Source organism: Thrips palmi, unplaced genomic scaffold, assembly GCF_012932325.1.
Source record: "Thrips palmi isolate BJ-2018 unplaced genomic scaffold, TpBJ-2018v1 HiC_scaffold_3, whole genome shotgun sequence".
In the NCBI taxonomy this organism is placed as follows: domain Eukaryota; kingdom Metazoa; phylum Arthropoda; class Insecta; order Thysanoptera; family Thripidae; genus Thrips; species Thrips palmi.
In genome coordinates, this window is record NW_023144630.1 from 7,118,914 (window position 1) to 7,134,018 (window position 15,105).

Here is a 15,105-nt window from a genome sequence, read left to right on the forward strand (position 1 = left end):
TTCCATTCAACCAATTCCGAAGTTAACAAATGCCCCAGAATTTCTTCAGTACGTTGAGTGTTACGCCAAAGTGTGGCGCTGCCTTATCTTTCCTTCAATTTCGGTTCAACTTTTGAATTTCACATTCCAATTTAAAGATTAAACTGAAACACATAAAAGGTCCGCGTTCATTTCCGTAACCGACATTTTTATCGAGAGTACGCCCAAGCGTTGTCACCATGTGTCCCTCCACATGGGTGTCCTAGCCTAACATTGATAATTGAAAGGAAGTCGATTCGTCAGGAAAAAGTTAAGAGGCTTCCGACGAAAATGCATATAAATGTATCTTATGTAACATTTGATTACAAATTTCTACAGCGCTACGCGTTGGATCCAATGTCATCTACACGGAAAGGGGAATACCGCGCCAGTCGCAGTGACGTAGAGTGCACAGCCAAAACTCCACGAAAAATGGCTTCGGAACATGAAGGAAACAAGCGCATTTTGTAACACCTACGAAGGAATTCTTCGTTTCATGGAGCCAAATAATTCGCCATTCAAAGTAATTTTACAATGCATTCATTTTCTTCGTTGTTACATGAAGCGAATACTCCGCAGACTTCCTTACGTGCGGGCTCGTCACTTCGACCGATACTAGTGTAGTATAGTTATATGAACGGCCTAACGAAGCGTGAGTGCATCTTGATAGCCGAGCGTCATGTCGACCTGCTTCTGGGCGCGATCCACTCACGGTTTGAATAATTGATGCCCTGCCAGTGCACCGCCACCGGCAGGCGCCTTGCTGGGCTGCATGCACTGCACCACCTCCCTGATAGACACGAAACGCTCAGCGTGACGCGTCATTTCATTGCCAATGGGACTGCCTTTAATCAAAATCTCCACCAAATAAAGTCGTTTCGACGGTAATGTTGACGTCATTTTGATTTCTGTGACTACTTCGTGAGTGTTTTGTGTCCATTGGGTCATGCACCACCCCTTGCACCACCCCCGTGCATCACCCGCTCGTTTTTCACCCCTGCCGCTCTGCACTGCATGAAAAAAACGACAACTAAAGTACACAAGTTCCAGACAAATTTTCAATCAGGAATTTATTGTACTTTCAAAGTACAACAATTGTTGTACAAAGTGCAATGCAACCAGCGACGAGTGCTGTGCAGTCCAGGCCTCGTTGTACTTTCCCTTTTGTACTTTTACACTGCTTGAAAAAACCACAACAAAAGTACACAATTAATATCTGGCAAATTTTAATTAGGGAATTTGTTGTACTTTCAAAGCACAACAATTGTTGTACAAAGTACAATGGAACCGGCTTGACGAGTGCTGTGCAGTCTAGGCCTCGAGGCCTAGACAACGATCGTTGTGCTTTGTACAATTCTCGTTGTACTTTCTACAATCCCTGTTGTACTTTTGGTGTTCAGTTTTTGTTGTACTATTCACACTTCCTGCAGTGTATGCTCCCTTTGCTTTTATCGGACCCGACCTTGAGCTGTCAGGGTCACCACGCCAATGTCAAGGGTGCCTAGCGAGCAAGCACGGCATGTGCGCCGCGTCCTCCGGGCGTCGTGCCCTCAGTCCTCGGCCGCCAGTCTCCGGGTCGCCATGGTGCCGGCGGGGCAGGATTCCGTCAGCCCCAAGCTGCTCCGGGACGGCATGCCGGACGGCAGCCCGGAGCCCCCGGGCCTCTGCCCGCTAGACGTGGACAGCCTGCCCCCGGGGGAGATCTCTAGTAAGATACATAGGTTTTGGCAAAAACAACTCTGCAAACTCAACAGTGTACTCAGTACACTCTAGTTAGAGTGTGCTCATGAGTACACTCTAACTAGCGTGTACTGAGTACGTACACTGTTGAGTTTGCAGAGAAGAAACAAGTTTTGGTGAAAATTCTTGGAAAATCTCTATGCTATTTAGGTGGAGGAGCGTCAAGCCACTTACGTATTACCTCTTCATTACCATTAAAAATCCGAAAATACTACCGAAAAATCATCTTTAAAGCTAATACAGTAACATGCGAAAGTAGCCAGAAAACGTAACAAGTTAACTAATGAATTTTGAAGGCATTAAAATTTTTTCCTAGAAATCCTTTATTAATTTACGCCCCATGCATACTGCAAACCTAACTGTCTACTAAGTACACACTTACAAATGCATGCTTGCAAGTACACACTTACAAACGGATGCTTGACGCATGGACATATACGGCGTCAAGCATGCGTTTGTAAGCGCATATGTGTAGTTGCAAGCATGCATTTGTGAGTGTGTACTTAGTAGACAGTTAGGTTTGCAGTGCAGAGGCACGAGGTCGACACCGTTGTAGGGGCGTAAATCGTATTCATGCCCTGAGGGTGGTATGATTGTAATGGCTTTGTCTTTAGCGGTGATGCGACGCTCCAGGGGCGTCCTGCAAGGGTCGCCGCCGGTCTCCGCGTTCGCGGCGTCGGTCACGCCCACCATGGTCCGCGAGGGGCGCGAGGGGGCCGGCATGTACTCCAACGCGGACGGCCAGGCGAAGGGGAAGAAAAAGTCCTTCTTGAGGGCGGTGTGGGACTTCCTGTTCTTGGTGATGCAGACATCGTCCATCCACGGTTTCAACCACCTGACCGATGACAAGCGACATTTCTTTGAGCGGTTAGTGTCCGCGAGGGAACGTGCGTGACCCCACCAATGGATTGCTCTTCGAGCGAGGACTCCATTGGTGGGGTCACACGCTCGTTTAGAGTCCTGTTTAGCGACTCTGGAGCTCAAAACGCGTCTAGAGTTTCGGCCACCTGCGCCGGTCTTCTGGCCCACTGTGCCCCGTGACTGACTTCCCTCCAATGCGTGGCAGCATTGTGTGGACGGCCTTCGTGCTGTTGGGGCTGTACGGCGCCGTGGTGGTGTCGCTGTCGACGTGGGACCACTACCAGGAGAACCCCACCGTCATCGCCATGGAGCGCGACTACAAGGAGTGGAACACGTCCTTCCCCTCCGTCACCATCTGCCCCACCATCAAGTACGACGAGGAGAGCGTGGAGAGGGTGGCGGACTCGTAAGGACACTACAAATCCAAAGATCGAGCTAATCACCGCGCAGTGGGTCAGAAGACCGGCGGAGGCGGCCAAAACTCTACACGCGTTTTGAGCTCCAGAGTCGCTAAATGGGACTCGAACAGAACGTGTGACCCCACCAATGGATTGCTCTCCGAATGAGGAATCCATTGGTGGGGTCACGCGCTCGGTTCGAGTCCTATTTAGCGACTCTAGAGGTCGAAACGCGTCCGGGATTTTGACCACCTCCACCGGTCTTCTGGCCCACTGTGGTTCATCAATCTGACGGACTGGCCTGCTGCAGGTTGACTCACATCCAGGACAAGGAACGCCTCAAGCTGTTCCTCATGACGCTGGCCAACGCCACGTACACGACCTTCAGTGACGTCATCGACGACTTCAACGACCAGATCAAACCCTCGGACTACATGGACCTCGTGCTGGCGGTATGCGACACAGCAGTTGATGTTTCAGCGGCCCGCTTGGACTCTGGACCACTGCAAAGCCAACGGTAAGTTTGCTTGCCGCTGGCTTTGCAGTGATGGTAACAGTCGGCATACTGCTAAAGCAGTAGAGCGCGTTGCAATAGGGAGTTAGTAGCAAGGGGCATAGGTGATCCCGACCTAAGTCACTGTCATGTCCATTGAAGGTGCGGGCAGGAGAAAGGACGGCACTCTAAATGTTCTACAGTGAAGATTCTCTCCATATTATGGTGAAAAGGTTCCATATTATGGCGGCGCAGCTGACCTCGTAACATACCATTGAGAATTCACTGTACCTTATAGATATTTTGACGAATTTTGTTGGTATTATGGAGAAAATCTCCACCATAATATGCTCGTGCAGCCTTTCACCGTAAGACATTTACAGTGGGCAGACTGACACTGGCGACTCGTCACGGCGTGCCCCTCTTTAGGTAAAGCTGGAGTTCTCCTACTCTGTGAGCGGGAGCAACGATGAGGCCAGTGCCCAACCGCTGCAGCCCACCATCACGGAGCACGGCATCTGCTACGCGTTCAGCTCGGACGTCGCTGTATACTTCGCACCTGAGTGGGTACACGGCACAGTGGACCAGCACCGGTGTCGGTGGGGGAGGCGGCCAATACTCTAGACGCGTTTTGAGCTCCTGAGTCGCTAAACAGGACTCGAGTCGGGCGTGTGACCCCACCAATGGATTCCTCGTTCGGAGAGCAATCCATTGGTGGGGTCACAAGTTCGGTTCGAGTCCGACCTTGCGAGGCAGGCGGACGCAGGAGCTCGAAACGCTTCCGGGATTTGACCGCCTCCAGGCACACTGTGCCCTAACGACATTCAGTTTTGCGACAGGCACTTCAAGGCCAAAAACAGCAGCCTCATTGACAGAGGGTGGTCGTACAATGGCAGTCCACTGGATGGCAAATGTCGCGCAGTCGTAATGAACTCCGGGACTTGTGAGGCCTTCCACCGACAGGGCCTAATAGTGGACCAAAACTCCGCCTTTTGAGTCCAGAGTCGCTAACGGTCAATGACGTGTGACCCATCATGATCCCTCGTTCGGAGAGCAATATGTGGGGCACACGATCTCGAGTCCTTTTAGCGACTCTGGACTCAAAGCCGTGCCAACAGCGGCGTCGGCCCACTGTGTCGTTGAGCTTATTTCCGTAGGACGGATACTGAACTTTGAAACATTGCCTTCGAGCGAACGTGACGCCCTTTGGATGGCTCTTTCTAAAGAGCCACATTGGGCCTTCCTCGGCTAAAACGTTTACGCCTCTGGAGCTAAAAGGCTATTCAATCCAGCGGCGATCTAAGGGCCCCTAAGCTTTACAGGCCTACCGTGGACGGATATGTGACTGGGGAAATGATTTTCCCCTTGGATGGCGAATCGTTGATGCCTTTTGGGAAAGGGTGCTCATTTTGCCTCAAAGATGCCTACATGCACACCTTCCGAACGGATTTCCGCTAGACTTTGTCGGAGGCCGGACGTTAAAAGGAATCCTCGGCCTCAGCATCTAACGTCCGAAGCGGCGGCCTCACAGGTGGAGCGGCGCTGTCGCTCTGAGAGATAACCTGATGTCAGCCCCGTGTACTCGTTAACCTGTATCAGGACGAGTGCTTTCCTCCAGATGTTCATGCACCCCTTCTACGCCCCGTTAGTTTGCGTATACTTGAGTCCCGAGGCCGGCCGGTAGGGCGGAGATCTCGGACGCAGCCTCAGAACGTCTGATGAAGGGCGGATCTCAAGGTTGGGCAGCGAAGCTGTCGTACTAGAGTCGAACTTCATGCTCATCCGATGAACTCGTACAATGTGAGGACATCCCGCATACGCTGGGAACGCGAGTGCGGCTGCGTCCTCACATTTACCGCCCGTGTGCGTATCGTCTCGATGCACGGGGCCATAATACGGTGGAGCGCAAAATCGGACGCGTTTTGAGCTCCAGAGTCGCTAAATGGGACTCGAACCGAACGTGTGACCCCACCAATGGATTGCTCTCGGACGAGGAATCCATTGGTGGGGTACACGTTCGGTTCGAGTCCTGTTTAGTGCCTCGGGAGCTCAAAACGCGTCTAGAATTTTGGCCGCCTCCGACGGTTTCTGGCCCACTGTGCAGTGGGGGCGGCCAAAACTCCGACGCGTTTTGAGCTCCAGAGTCGCTAAACGGGACTCGAACCGAACGTGTGACCCCACCAATGGATTCCTCGTTCGGAGAGCAATCCATCAGTGAGGGTTACACGTTCGGTTCAAGTCCCGTTTAGCGACTCAGGAGCTCAAAACACGTCAGGGATTTTGACCGCTGGCACTAATCATGCAATAAAGCTTGTTGCCTTCAAAAAAGGGTGGCTGTACAAACTACTTATCCTTCAAGACTTTGATGTGTACGGTGATCGTTTCCCTGAACCCTTTCAGACCCCTTCAAGATATGCGACGTGAAGGGTTTGCACTGCCTGGATAAGCACAAAGGTAAATTTCGTTTTGGTGACGGTGCGCATTTGTCTCGCGTCGTTCCACAGTGGGCCAGAAGGCCGTGGCCGATGGTGAAAACTCCAAACGTGTTTTGACCTCCAGAGTCGCTAAACGGCACTCAAACCAAACGTGTGACCCCACCAATGGATTCCTCGTTCGAAAAGCAATCCATTTGTGAGGCCCTGGCGCTCAAAACGCCTCAGGAATTTCGGCCGCCTCCACCGGTCTTCTGGCCCACTGTGCGTTCGTCCTGGCTCAAGTTTAATCCCTCTGGACAGTCTTGATGTCGACGCTGAAGGACCCTGTGACCAACAAGAAGGTGGACTGCAAGTGCCTGCCTTCGTGCGTCGAGGTCAACTACATCTCCGAAAACGACCACACCATACCGTGGTGAGTGGTCTGGTCTTGACGACGCGCAGTCCTTCGGGAACGAATTAGGTGGCATAGTTTGTCCTACCATTATTTGGAGTGACTAGATTTTATAACTGAAAACCTCACCTTGAAAAGAATTCGACGATTTAGCCGGCTACCGACTATTTGTCAGTCGACTATCGATGGTTGCAAGTCTATTATTGTTGGTATAGATAATTTTTAGTCATTTTCAGTAATTTTTGAACAACCGAGGCTGCCTGGAACGAACGATGCGACCCACTTTCTGGTTGATGCAGGTTCATGGGCACCTGCCTCAAGTGGGGGATGAACAAGTACCCACGCATGCGACTCAAGCGGGATGTCCTTTTCGGCTTCATCGACGTCCTGGGTGAGGGAAGGCGTGCAGGCACAGTGGGCCAGAAGACCGGTGAAGGCGCCCAAAATTCCAGACGCGTTTTGAGCTCCAGATTTGCTAGACAGAACTCGAACCGCGCGAGTGACCCCACTAATAGATTCCTCGTTCGGAGAGCAATCCATTGGTGGGGTCACACGTTCAGTTCGAGTCCCAATGATTTCCTCCATTTGGCATCTTCAACAGTGGCCGTGGGGGGAACCGCCGGCTTGTTCCTTGGCTGCTCCGTCCTCAGCATCGTCGAGATCATCTACTTCTTCACGCTCAAGGCCTTCTTCTACGTGAAGGAGCACTACAAGGACACGCCGGAGGACGAGGACGGGGAGCGGCCCGAGTCCGTGGACAGCGGGCAGCCCATCGTGCCCCGCATGTTCGCCGCCGCGAGGAGCTTCTCCACCGTGCACCTCCACTGTTAGCCACAGTGGGCCAGAAGACCGGCGCCGGCGGCCAAAAGTCCAGACGCGTTTTGAGCTTCAGAGTCGCTAAACAGGACTCGAACCGAGCGTTTGACCCCACGGATTCCTCGTCCGGAGAGCAATCCATTGGTGGGGTCACACGTTTGGTTCGAGTCCTGTTTAGCGACTCGAGCTCAAAACGCGTCTAGAATTTTGGCCGCCTCCACCGGTCTTCCGGGGGAATGAGTCTACAGTTACTTACGTACAGGGGTAGTAGCGCTTTGCTTCCAGGGGGAGGGGACGCCCCCTGGATCCGCGCCCGATCGTTAGTAGTCCACTGTTAGCTAAAATAAAAGGAACCTAACTTGTATAAGAACGAAGACGTGTATAATGGAAATCACCCCTCATACTGGAATGCACAAGCTAAACCTCGAAGGAGATAGGCGAGTCCGATGAGGGAGGGAAACTCTTTTGCCTTTTCAGAGGGAGAAAACGCGGGTTTGCTTTCCTTATAGCCAGGATTTCCTCCTCAAATCTCTCTCGACATTGTGTTGTGGTACCCCGCCGTGAAGGTAGACCACCCTTTTGCCACGTCACGCGCGCCTGATAGGTAGACCACCCATTTGACACGTCACCCAGCGCGGTGATGAGAAAGCACATACAGTTAGATAGATAGATGGGAAAAAGAAACTTGCGATTGGAATGCCCACCTCCTTACCCCGTCCCCGATGGGAGGGTGGAGTAGAGGTTGCATTGGTTGCACCAAGGCTTATGGAAATCAAGATGTGGAAATACTCCCAGACCAACGACTTTGGTTTTTGGTTTTCTTCAAGATTTGTAACGAGTGATGTATTTTTTAGACAAGGACTTTATTGTAAGTACACATGCCAGAAATAATATAACAATACATAGACCCGTAAACGAACAAAAACAATGACAACGAAACTACAATGCAAACCTTATGTCAATAAAAATGTGTTTTGGTCCATGCAGTAAACTTAACATAGTATTTGATCTGAGAACAAGTACAGTGTCCCAATTGATAAACATAAAATGCTCCCATTTGATTAGGCAAACTAAAGAGACCCTTTAAAGTAGATTCAAGGAGTGTTAATTCCACTCATTAAGAATCACAGGTACATGTTCAATTGAACTAACTCAGGGGACAAGACTCTTTAATGAGATGAAAATTTGTACATGATTAGTGGAAACTTGATTACCTTAATTAATATCATTTCATTGAAATAGTTGTCACAGTCAAAAGATGGCAAAAGTAGTCCTTAAAGAAAGTGAAAAACGTACACACTTTGCTTCAATAGATAAACTCGACTAGAGGTTTTGCTGATTCTATAACTCCCTCATATCCAATGCCAGCTTTCTTAATCAGCTTCTCTAGTGATGAAACACTCTCCTCTGCGTCATGGAACTGATTCGACCCTTCAAGTAGGTCTGCAGCAAGGTCATCTAGGCTGTAAGTCTTCCCTGCAGCTTGACGGCCTACGAGACATGCAAAAAAGAATTTCATGGATTAGTTCGGAATGGGCCGACAAAATGACCACACATTCTACATTTCACTCTACTACATGATGTTTCGTGCAATCCAAATTAAACTGCGAGTTTCAAACGGGGAGTAAAATTAACTTTGCTCCAAGATTTTAACGTGGTTCTGTGAATGCCTCACAACTTTCTGTTCATGGGAAGAATCTTATTGAAATGATTCAAATGAATCACTTTGATGCAAATCAATGAGGCATAATTAACTTCGTTACAAGAAAGTACCATTTCAAGGGCAACAATCACTTCTGCCAAAATGCAAACTGTGCAGCAACTAGTAAAGAGTAAGCCCATGGTTTACAGAGCAAAGACTTGAATTAACCCCCTCCCGCCTTATTTTTTAAAAAATGTGCTTACAAAAGCACACAATAATGGAGGAACATCAAATACAGAAATGAATTTAAGAACTCACAAAAACCAGGGCTGAGTCATTCGCTTCTAAGGACTCACCTGGGAGTGCTTTCCGGAACAGAGGCAGTGTGTCAGCCAGGCCTCGCACCTGCGCCTCAAATTGCTTGGTGAAGCCCAGAGAGGCGAGCAGCGTCGAGAGGAGAGGCGCGTGGAAGGGCATGGCGTTGTGGGCCGCCAGGACGGTGTTGCCTCCCACACTGCGCAGGAAAGCGAGGAACTTCTCCACAGCATCCATTCTTGGAGTCGTGTACACCACCTGCCCTCGCAGGAACAACCAGTCTCCAGCCTTCAAGAAGCCATTCCGCTCCATGGCCTATAAAAAAAAAAGTTGCTTGGATTAGTTTGGACAAGATATACATTGAATAGATAATGAAGCAACTACGATAAAGTGAGGGGCAATAACTCAATCAAAAGTACTTCTGCGCTAAAATTTACAAACACTCTATGAAACTTATCTAATTTTTCACAGAATTTGTTTATGCCCCTTAGTCAGGAGGATCTGCAAGAGAGATCAACTGCACTGTGAGTTTTGGTCCAGTTTTTCAAATGTGAAAACTGCATAAGCTCCTTCTCCAGACCATAATTTTGGGAGCAAAAATATAAAATTTTTCTAATGGTTTTACTTTGAAGCTAGAGGCTAACTGACACTTAATTCCTTATTCAAACAGTTGATGTTATTATTCTTTTTGGAGACTCTTGAATGACAGAGACTTAAGAGAACAGTCAGTGCCTGATATGGCCCAAAATGCTGACAGACATGCTGAAAGTTGTGAAAAGTAAACTTTCTAAGCAGGCTGATTTAAAGTTGAGAAAAAAAGCTGTCTTAATTTTAAATGACTGGGACATTGTAGCGAGTAGCAACTCTTGAGACAGCGTTCAAACCTCGTTACCCCATTACCCATCAGCATTTGTACCTTTGGATGAATGTCACCATCTGGTAAGATGTACGCATTAAATGTCTTGTTGTGGCAACTAGCGGCAATTTGAATAATCTCTGCATCTTCTCCAAAGCCTGTTGTCTCGAAGTGGAAAAACACGACAATCCTGGCAGTCAAAAGAGTCCTGGCTTTGCGCCGTCCACCATTTGAAGTTGAACTATGAACAGAAATCAAGGGAGCCCTTGTAATTATTGCCAAGTAAAAACTTTAAAACTATATTCCTTGTCTTCTCAGCAAAAATAAAGAACACACTTGCTTGCAACTCCACTAGGGGGCTGACTAGGAGAAGAAATGCTATTATCCTTAGGTTCTTTCTTTACAAGAAGTGGCAACTGCACTGTGACACCTTTTGCGTTGGTCACCTCAAGGTACTTATTGTTTCTTCTTGACTGCACCTGCACATACAAGAAAATTGGTGGCAACATTATAATGCAAGAGGTCTGCTCGCATGAAAAATACTAACAACCTTCAATTTTAAGAATGTGACCAAGTAGTATGATGGATCTATATAGGCATGTATAAATCAAAATTTACAAAAAGAATTGCTATCGCAAAATGAACAACAATATTAAACTGACAGGATATAACACAGGGTGAATAAATATCCAGTGTAATCAAATAAGATTCTATTCTTGGCTTTAAGACAAAGCTTAATTGATCACTGATAACAGTCCACTAAAACCTGGTGAGAAATTGCATGAAGGGTACATGACACTTAAATTAAAACTTATTTTAAAATGTTACAGTATCTGCAAGAAGTAAAGTTCCACGCAACTGTGGATGGCAAAAATATATAATGCAACAATAAAATTCAGCAAAAACTATTTGTAGGTTTTTGCCTTCAGATTCATTATTCAACACAAATGTCACTTGTAGCTAATGACACCTCCATCAAGACTGTACCTTGTCCAGAAAATTGCTGCCGAGCACTGGAGAGCATTCCTTGGTGACAGTCAGCATGCAAAGCACACTAAAGTCCACATCTGATGACTCAAGCAAAGCTCTGTAGGAGCCAATGCCAGGCTTCCCTTTTTGGACGAGGCATCCTAAAGGCACTAGGTGCTCCGGGAAGGTAGATTCTGATGCTTCAGTGTCAAGTGAGAAGCAATGGTTCACACCATCGACAAGCAGTTCTATGCAAGACATTCCACCTGAAACAAAGAACAGTAGAATGAGTGACTTTCAAACATCAACCACCATCAAAGCTGGTCTTTTCTCATCCCCCATTAGATATTTATTAAACTATACAATTAAATTGCATTTGGCAAGCTGGTCCAGATCACAACAACCATTCAAGACATCATTCTGACAGCACAAGTCTGATGTGAATGTCTGAAAGTGCAGTAATGCAACCGATACTCCAGGAAGTTTAATAGATTTAATCCTCAGAACATAAGCGTGGATTTATCCAAATCACTTGGTAAAATGAGTAACAGTTACTGTTTGTACAAGATAAATTACAAAGATAACTGAGCACTTGCCTCTCTAAATTTTTATAATGAACTCTTTGGGACTAACAAAAGTAACATTGCGGCAACAGAGGTACCATGACCATAATTTAACATCGGAATGATGAAACTGACACGAGAAACATCAAAGCAAGAGAGAGAGTCACCCACATCCACACATTTAATGTTAGTGCCCTGATCCCTATCCCCAACATATATGTGGCATCATATCAGTTTCTGAAAATGTGAAGCAGGTCCAGCTATCAACTGTTGAGTCAAAACGAAAAGAGGGTACTTGAATGAAAACCATGCAGACTTCATCTTCTCCGAAGTTCTTTGACTTGACAAAAATGTAATAAAAGTAACGAATACGTTATAAGTCAAGTTATTAACTCACATCTTAAGTAATCGGTAATGACACCGAGCAACGTAAACAAAGAGAAATAGCAGAAGACACAATCGTCTTCGTGCTTACTTATTCATATCAGTCTCACCTGAACTTTTTGGACACCTCACGACGACTTATGATCAGAGAATCAAACGACGATGAGCCTGACGAGCGAAATCGATTCGAAATTCCTAAACTTTGCAAATTACAAGAGAAGGGAAAATAAACAAAACAGGCACCATGTTGAGTCGCTCGCCGCCATAAGTATGAGAAATAAACGACGCACCGTTGTCCAAAGCTGCCAACGCTAAAAATAAAAACTTCATCAGATTTAGGTTTACCATCCGTCTGCGCGACACTTAGCTTACTAGACTTGATATAGTAAACAATGAGCTTATTAAAGTTGCCCTTCCGGTCTCCAGGAAGTCTTTACCGCAAGAGTTTCCACTTTTCATCCACCGTGTCGCTGTTGGTCAGCCTTTTCAGAGCTCAACCAATCACAGGGCGATTTGGAAGATATTCGCAGGGCCAAGCAGCCAAGGAAGGGGAAGTACGGTCATCATCGGGACTCCCTTCGCCGCAGCTCAACAAAGCATCGTCGCGGCGTCAGTGAGAGTGAGTGAGAAGGAATGCAGTGCCAAATGGGTTGCCTATCCTCGCTTCGCAAAACATAAGCGACGCAATCAAAGTACTCTCGACGATCACACTGGGTCAGCGCTTCATCACGAAGGGTCGTGATGTGAAATTAAAACTTCCCCGAAGGCAAATTACAGTTGCGTGTCACTTACAGCAGTTCGTGGCCGAACAACGAGGGACTGCCCCTCGGGCTGTCAAGCCGCCTTCCACTCGGTTTGTCGATAGTTCGACGCGGACTTGCTTTGCTACAAGAGCTTCACGTACTGAAATTCAAATGGCCAGACGGGCATACAGGACCAGTGGAAGCGGTCAACCCCCGATAACGGGAGTTTCTCCTATTTTTGTCACCCAATATAATCTCCGCGAAAGTACCCATCTCGTGAGGAGAGGCGGCGAAGTTTCGTCCGAGCAGTGTGTGTCACCTGGGGAGCTCTCAAGGCGTCACGGGGGCTCAGGTTTTTGATTTAATACGATGAAACAAATAATCATTAATTTACTTGAAGAATCTTGTTTATTGGCCAAGCAAACATGACCCAAAATTACAAAATTCATTATCAAACCTTCATTTAAAAGATAGCTATTACACGAGGCCAAAGAGTAGTTAAAAAGATAAATAACTTACACCACCACTACATGTAAGTGCAATTTCGTCAATAAAACCACAAACAGTCGAAAATATACATGATAAAAATTAAGGCCCAACAGGTACATAGATAGTCAAGAGAATTCATACATAAAATAATAACCATGCACTGCCTGGCAGCACATCAATCAATCGCGCAGCAGCTGGTCGACGGACACCTTGGCGAAAATGTTGTTGGCGATGCCGAGAAACACGTCGGCCAACTTGAGGCGGAGTTCGGGCATCATGGCGTCGAGGACGAGGTGCCCACTGGTGCGGAGCAGCATGTTGGTGGCTTGGGCTGCGACGGGAAAGAAACGAATGTAACAACTGGAAATAAGAGAGTAGAGACCGAGAATGGGATAGAGAATAAAATGTAATAAATTTACGCTTGAAGTCGAGCGCAATGAGTTTACTCTGAAAATGAGGCGTAATTAATTAGAACTAGAAATTAAGAGCAATAAGTTAGCGCTAGAAACCAAGCATAATAGGTTCACATTGAAAGACACTGGAAATGAAGCGTATTAGCTCATCCGCTCAGAGTCCCCCTATCTAAATGCATAAGGGAATTACCCGGAACTACCGAAAAATGCTTCGTTTTGAGCGAAAATTAATGCTTGACAAAGGCTGCAGATGAAGTAGAATTTCACGCGTACAATGTCGTCAACTCACCGATGATGAAGTTCTCCCCCGGCGCCCGGTCGATGCGCATGCTCACGTCGCCCACCTTGAGGTCCACCAGCAGGCGGTCCACGTGCACGTGCTGCCTGCCAGCTCGGTCTGCCCGGTCCGCCCCGCGCACCGACAGCGCGCCCCGGAGCTGCGTGCGCACGCGGCCCAGCTCGCCGTGCAGTGTGCCGCGGCCGGAGGCGGGGATCATGATGAGCACGCCCGAGCTGGAGTAGTCGGCCACGAGGGAGAGCAGGGGGATGTCCACGTCCAGCGAGAAGGCGCCCGCCTCGCCCACCCTGCAGCAGGCAAGCAAACATTTCACACACTGAGACACAAGTGTTTGGGTAGAATGAAGAACGTGTAACTGGCAGGATTTAGTGCCCTCATTGAATTTGCATGATGTTAGGCGTGAAACTGCACAAATTTAAGCGAATTTGAGCACAACTTTGGACAAAAGAATACACAGGTTAAAATTCAGGCAACACCACGTAGCCTGGCGAGAAAAGATAAGCGCATGTAGTGTAGGAAGCAAGTATTAAATCATGAAAGCATGGAAAGAAAATAGTAATTTGAAGCCCCAAGATAAAGATACCGCGAATTCACAAGGCACGCTTCAACCTTGCGACCATGCGAAAAAAATAATAATACAAAACTTTTGATCGCGAAATTATTTAAAGCAATACAATCAAAGCTTAAGGTGATGTGCATTGGCACAGAATACTCCTTCCCTAAATGCATGCAAATAAAATGATATGTTGTGGAGACAATTCTGAAAATTTGAAATTAACATTTACAGCGCACTGTCGTCCACACTAAATGTTTTAGTACAAATTTTGTACGAGACATCACAGTTTTTTGTGCACACGAACTTTTCGTACAAATTTGTACGAAATTTTGCTCAAAAAGGGGAAATTTGTGCAGTTTTTCGTACGAAAATTGCACGAAAAGTTCGTGTGCACAAAAAACTGTGATGTCTCGTACAAAATTGTACATAACATTTAGTGAGTCGAAGAGATGGACAGTGAGAGGATGCTTACGTGAGGTCGCGCACGGTGAAGTTGCTCACGCCCGTGACGTCGATGTCCTTGAGGGAGATGCGGTACCCGCCGCGTCCCTCGGTCAGCGACAGAGACAGCTCGGCCAGCCGGAACGGCTCCGTGGACGGCACGTCCACCTCGGGGATGCCTGCAAGCGAGACACACTGGTAAACCCTCAGGGCACAGTGGGCCAGACGACCGGTGGAGGCGGCCAAAACTCTAGACGCGTTTTGAGCTCCTGAGTCGCTAAAAG

The 15,105-nt window shown here is 47.6% G+C and overlaps 3 protein-coding genes across 3 annotated transcripts in view; 1 reads left to right on the plus strand and 2 right to left on the minus strand.

Annotated features, from left to right (window-relative positions):
• Nucleotides 1-1,599: 1,599 nt before the first annotated feature.
• LOC117648482 lies at nucleotides 1,600-7,191 on the plus strand. Its single transcript, XM_034390988.1, has 10 exons — nucleotides 1,600-1,726; nucleotides 2,373-2,625; nucleotides 2,825-3,025; nucleotides 3,328-3,469; nucleotides 3,940-4,073; nucleotides 4,350-4,453; nucleotides 5,911-5,964; nucleotides 6,246-6,357; nucleotides 6,636-6,727; nucleotides 6,938-7,191. Exons 1-10 carry the CDS (start codon nucleotides 1,600-1,602, stop codon nucleotides 7,165-7,167), a joined length of 1,449 nt encoding a protein of 482 aa, XP_034246879.1. The 3' UTR covers nucleotides 7,168-7,191.
• Nucleotides 7,192-7,996: 805 nt separating this feature from the next.
• On the minus strand, nucleotides 7,997-12,347 carry LOC117648344. Its single transcript, XM_034390838.1, has 6 exons — nucleotides 11,992-12,347; nucleotides 10,953-11,200; nucleotides 10,302-10,444; nucleotides 10,026-10,206; nucleotides 9,151-9,424; nucleotides 7,997-8,643 (listed from the first exon to the last, which is right to left on the minus strand). Exons 2-6 carry the CDS (start codon nucleotides 11,193-11,195, stop codon nucleotides 8,459-8,461), a joined length of 1,026 nt encoding a protein of 341 aa, XP_034246729.1. The 5' UTR covers nucleotides 11,196-11,200; nucleotides 11,992-12,347; the 3' UTR covers nucleotides 7,997-8,458.
• A 666-nt stretch (nucleotides 12,348-13,013) lies between these two features.
• LOC117648483 overlaps nucleotides 13,014-15,105 on the minus strand; it is a 3,225-nt gene continuing 1,133 nt past the window's right edge. Inside the window, exons 2-4 of the mRNA XM_034390989.1 lie at nucleotides 14,853-15,000; nucleotides 13,816-14,111; nucleotides 13,014-13,444 (exon numbers count right to left, since the gene is read on the minus strand). Coding sequence (XP_034246880.1) covers nucleotides 13,293-13,444; nucleotides 13,816-14,111; nucleotides 14,853-15,000 — 596 coding nt within the window. The 3' untranslated portion in view covers nucleotides 13,014-13,292. The remainder of the gene's footprint in view (nucleotides 13,445-13,815; nucleotides 14,112-14,852; nucleotides 15,001-15,105) is intronic.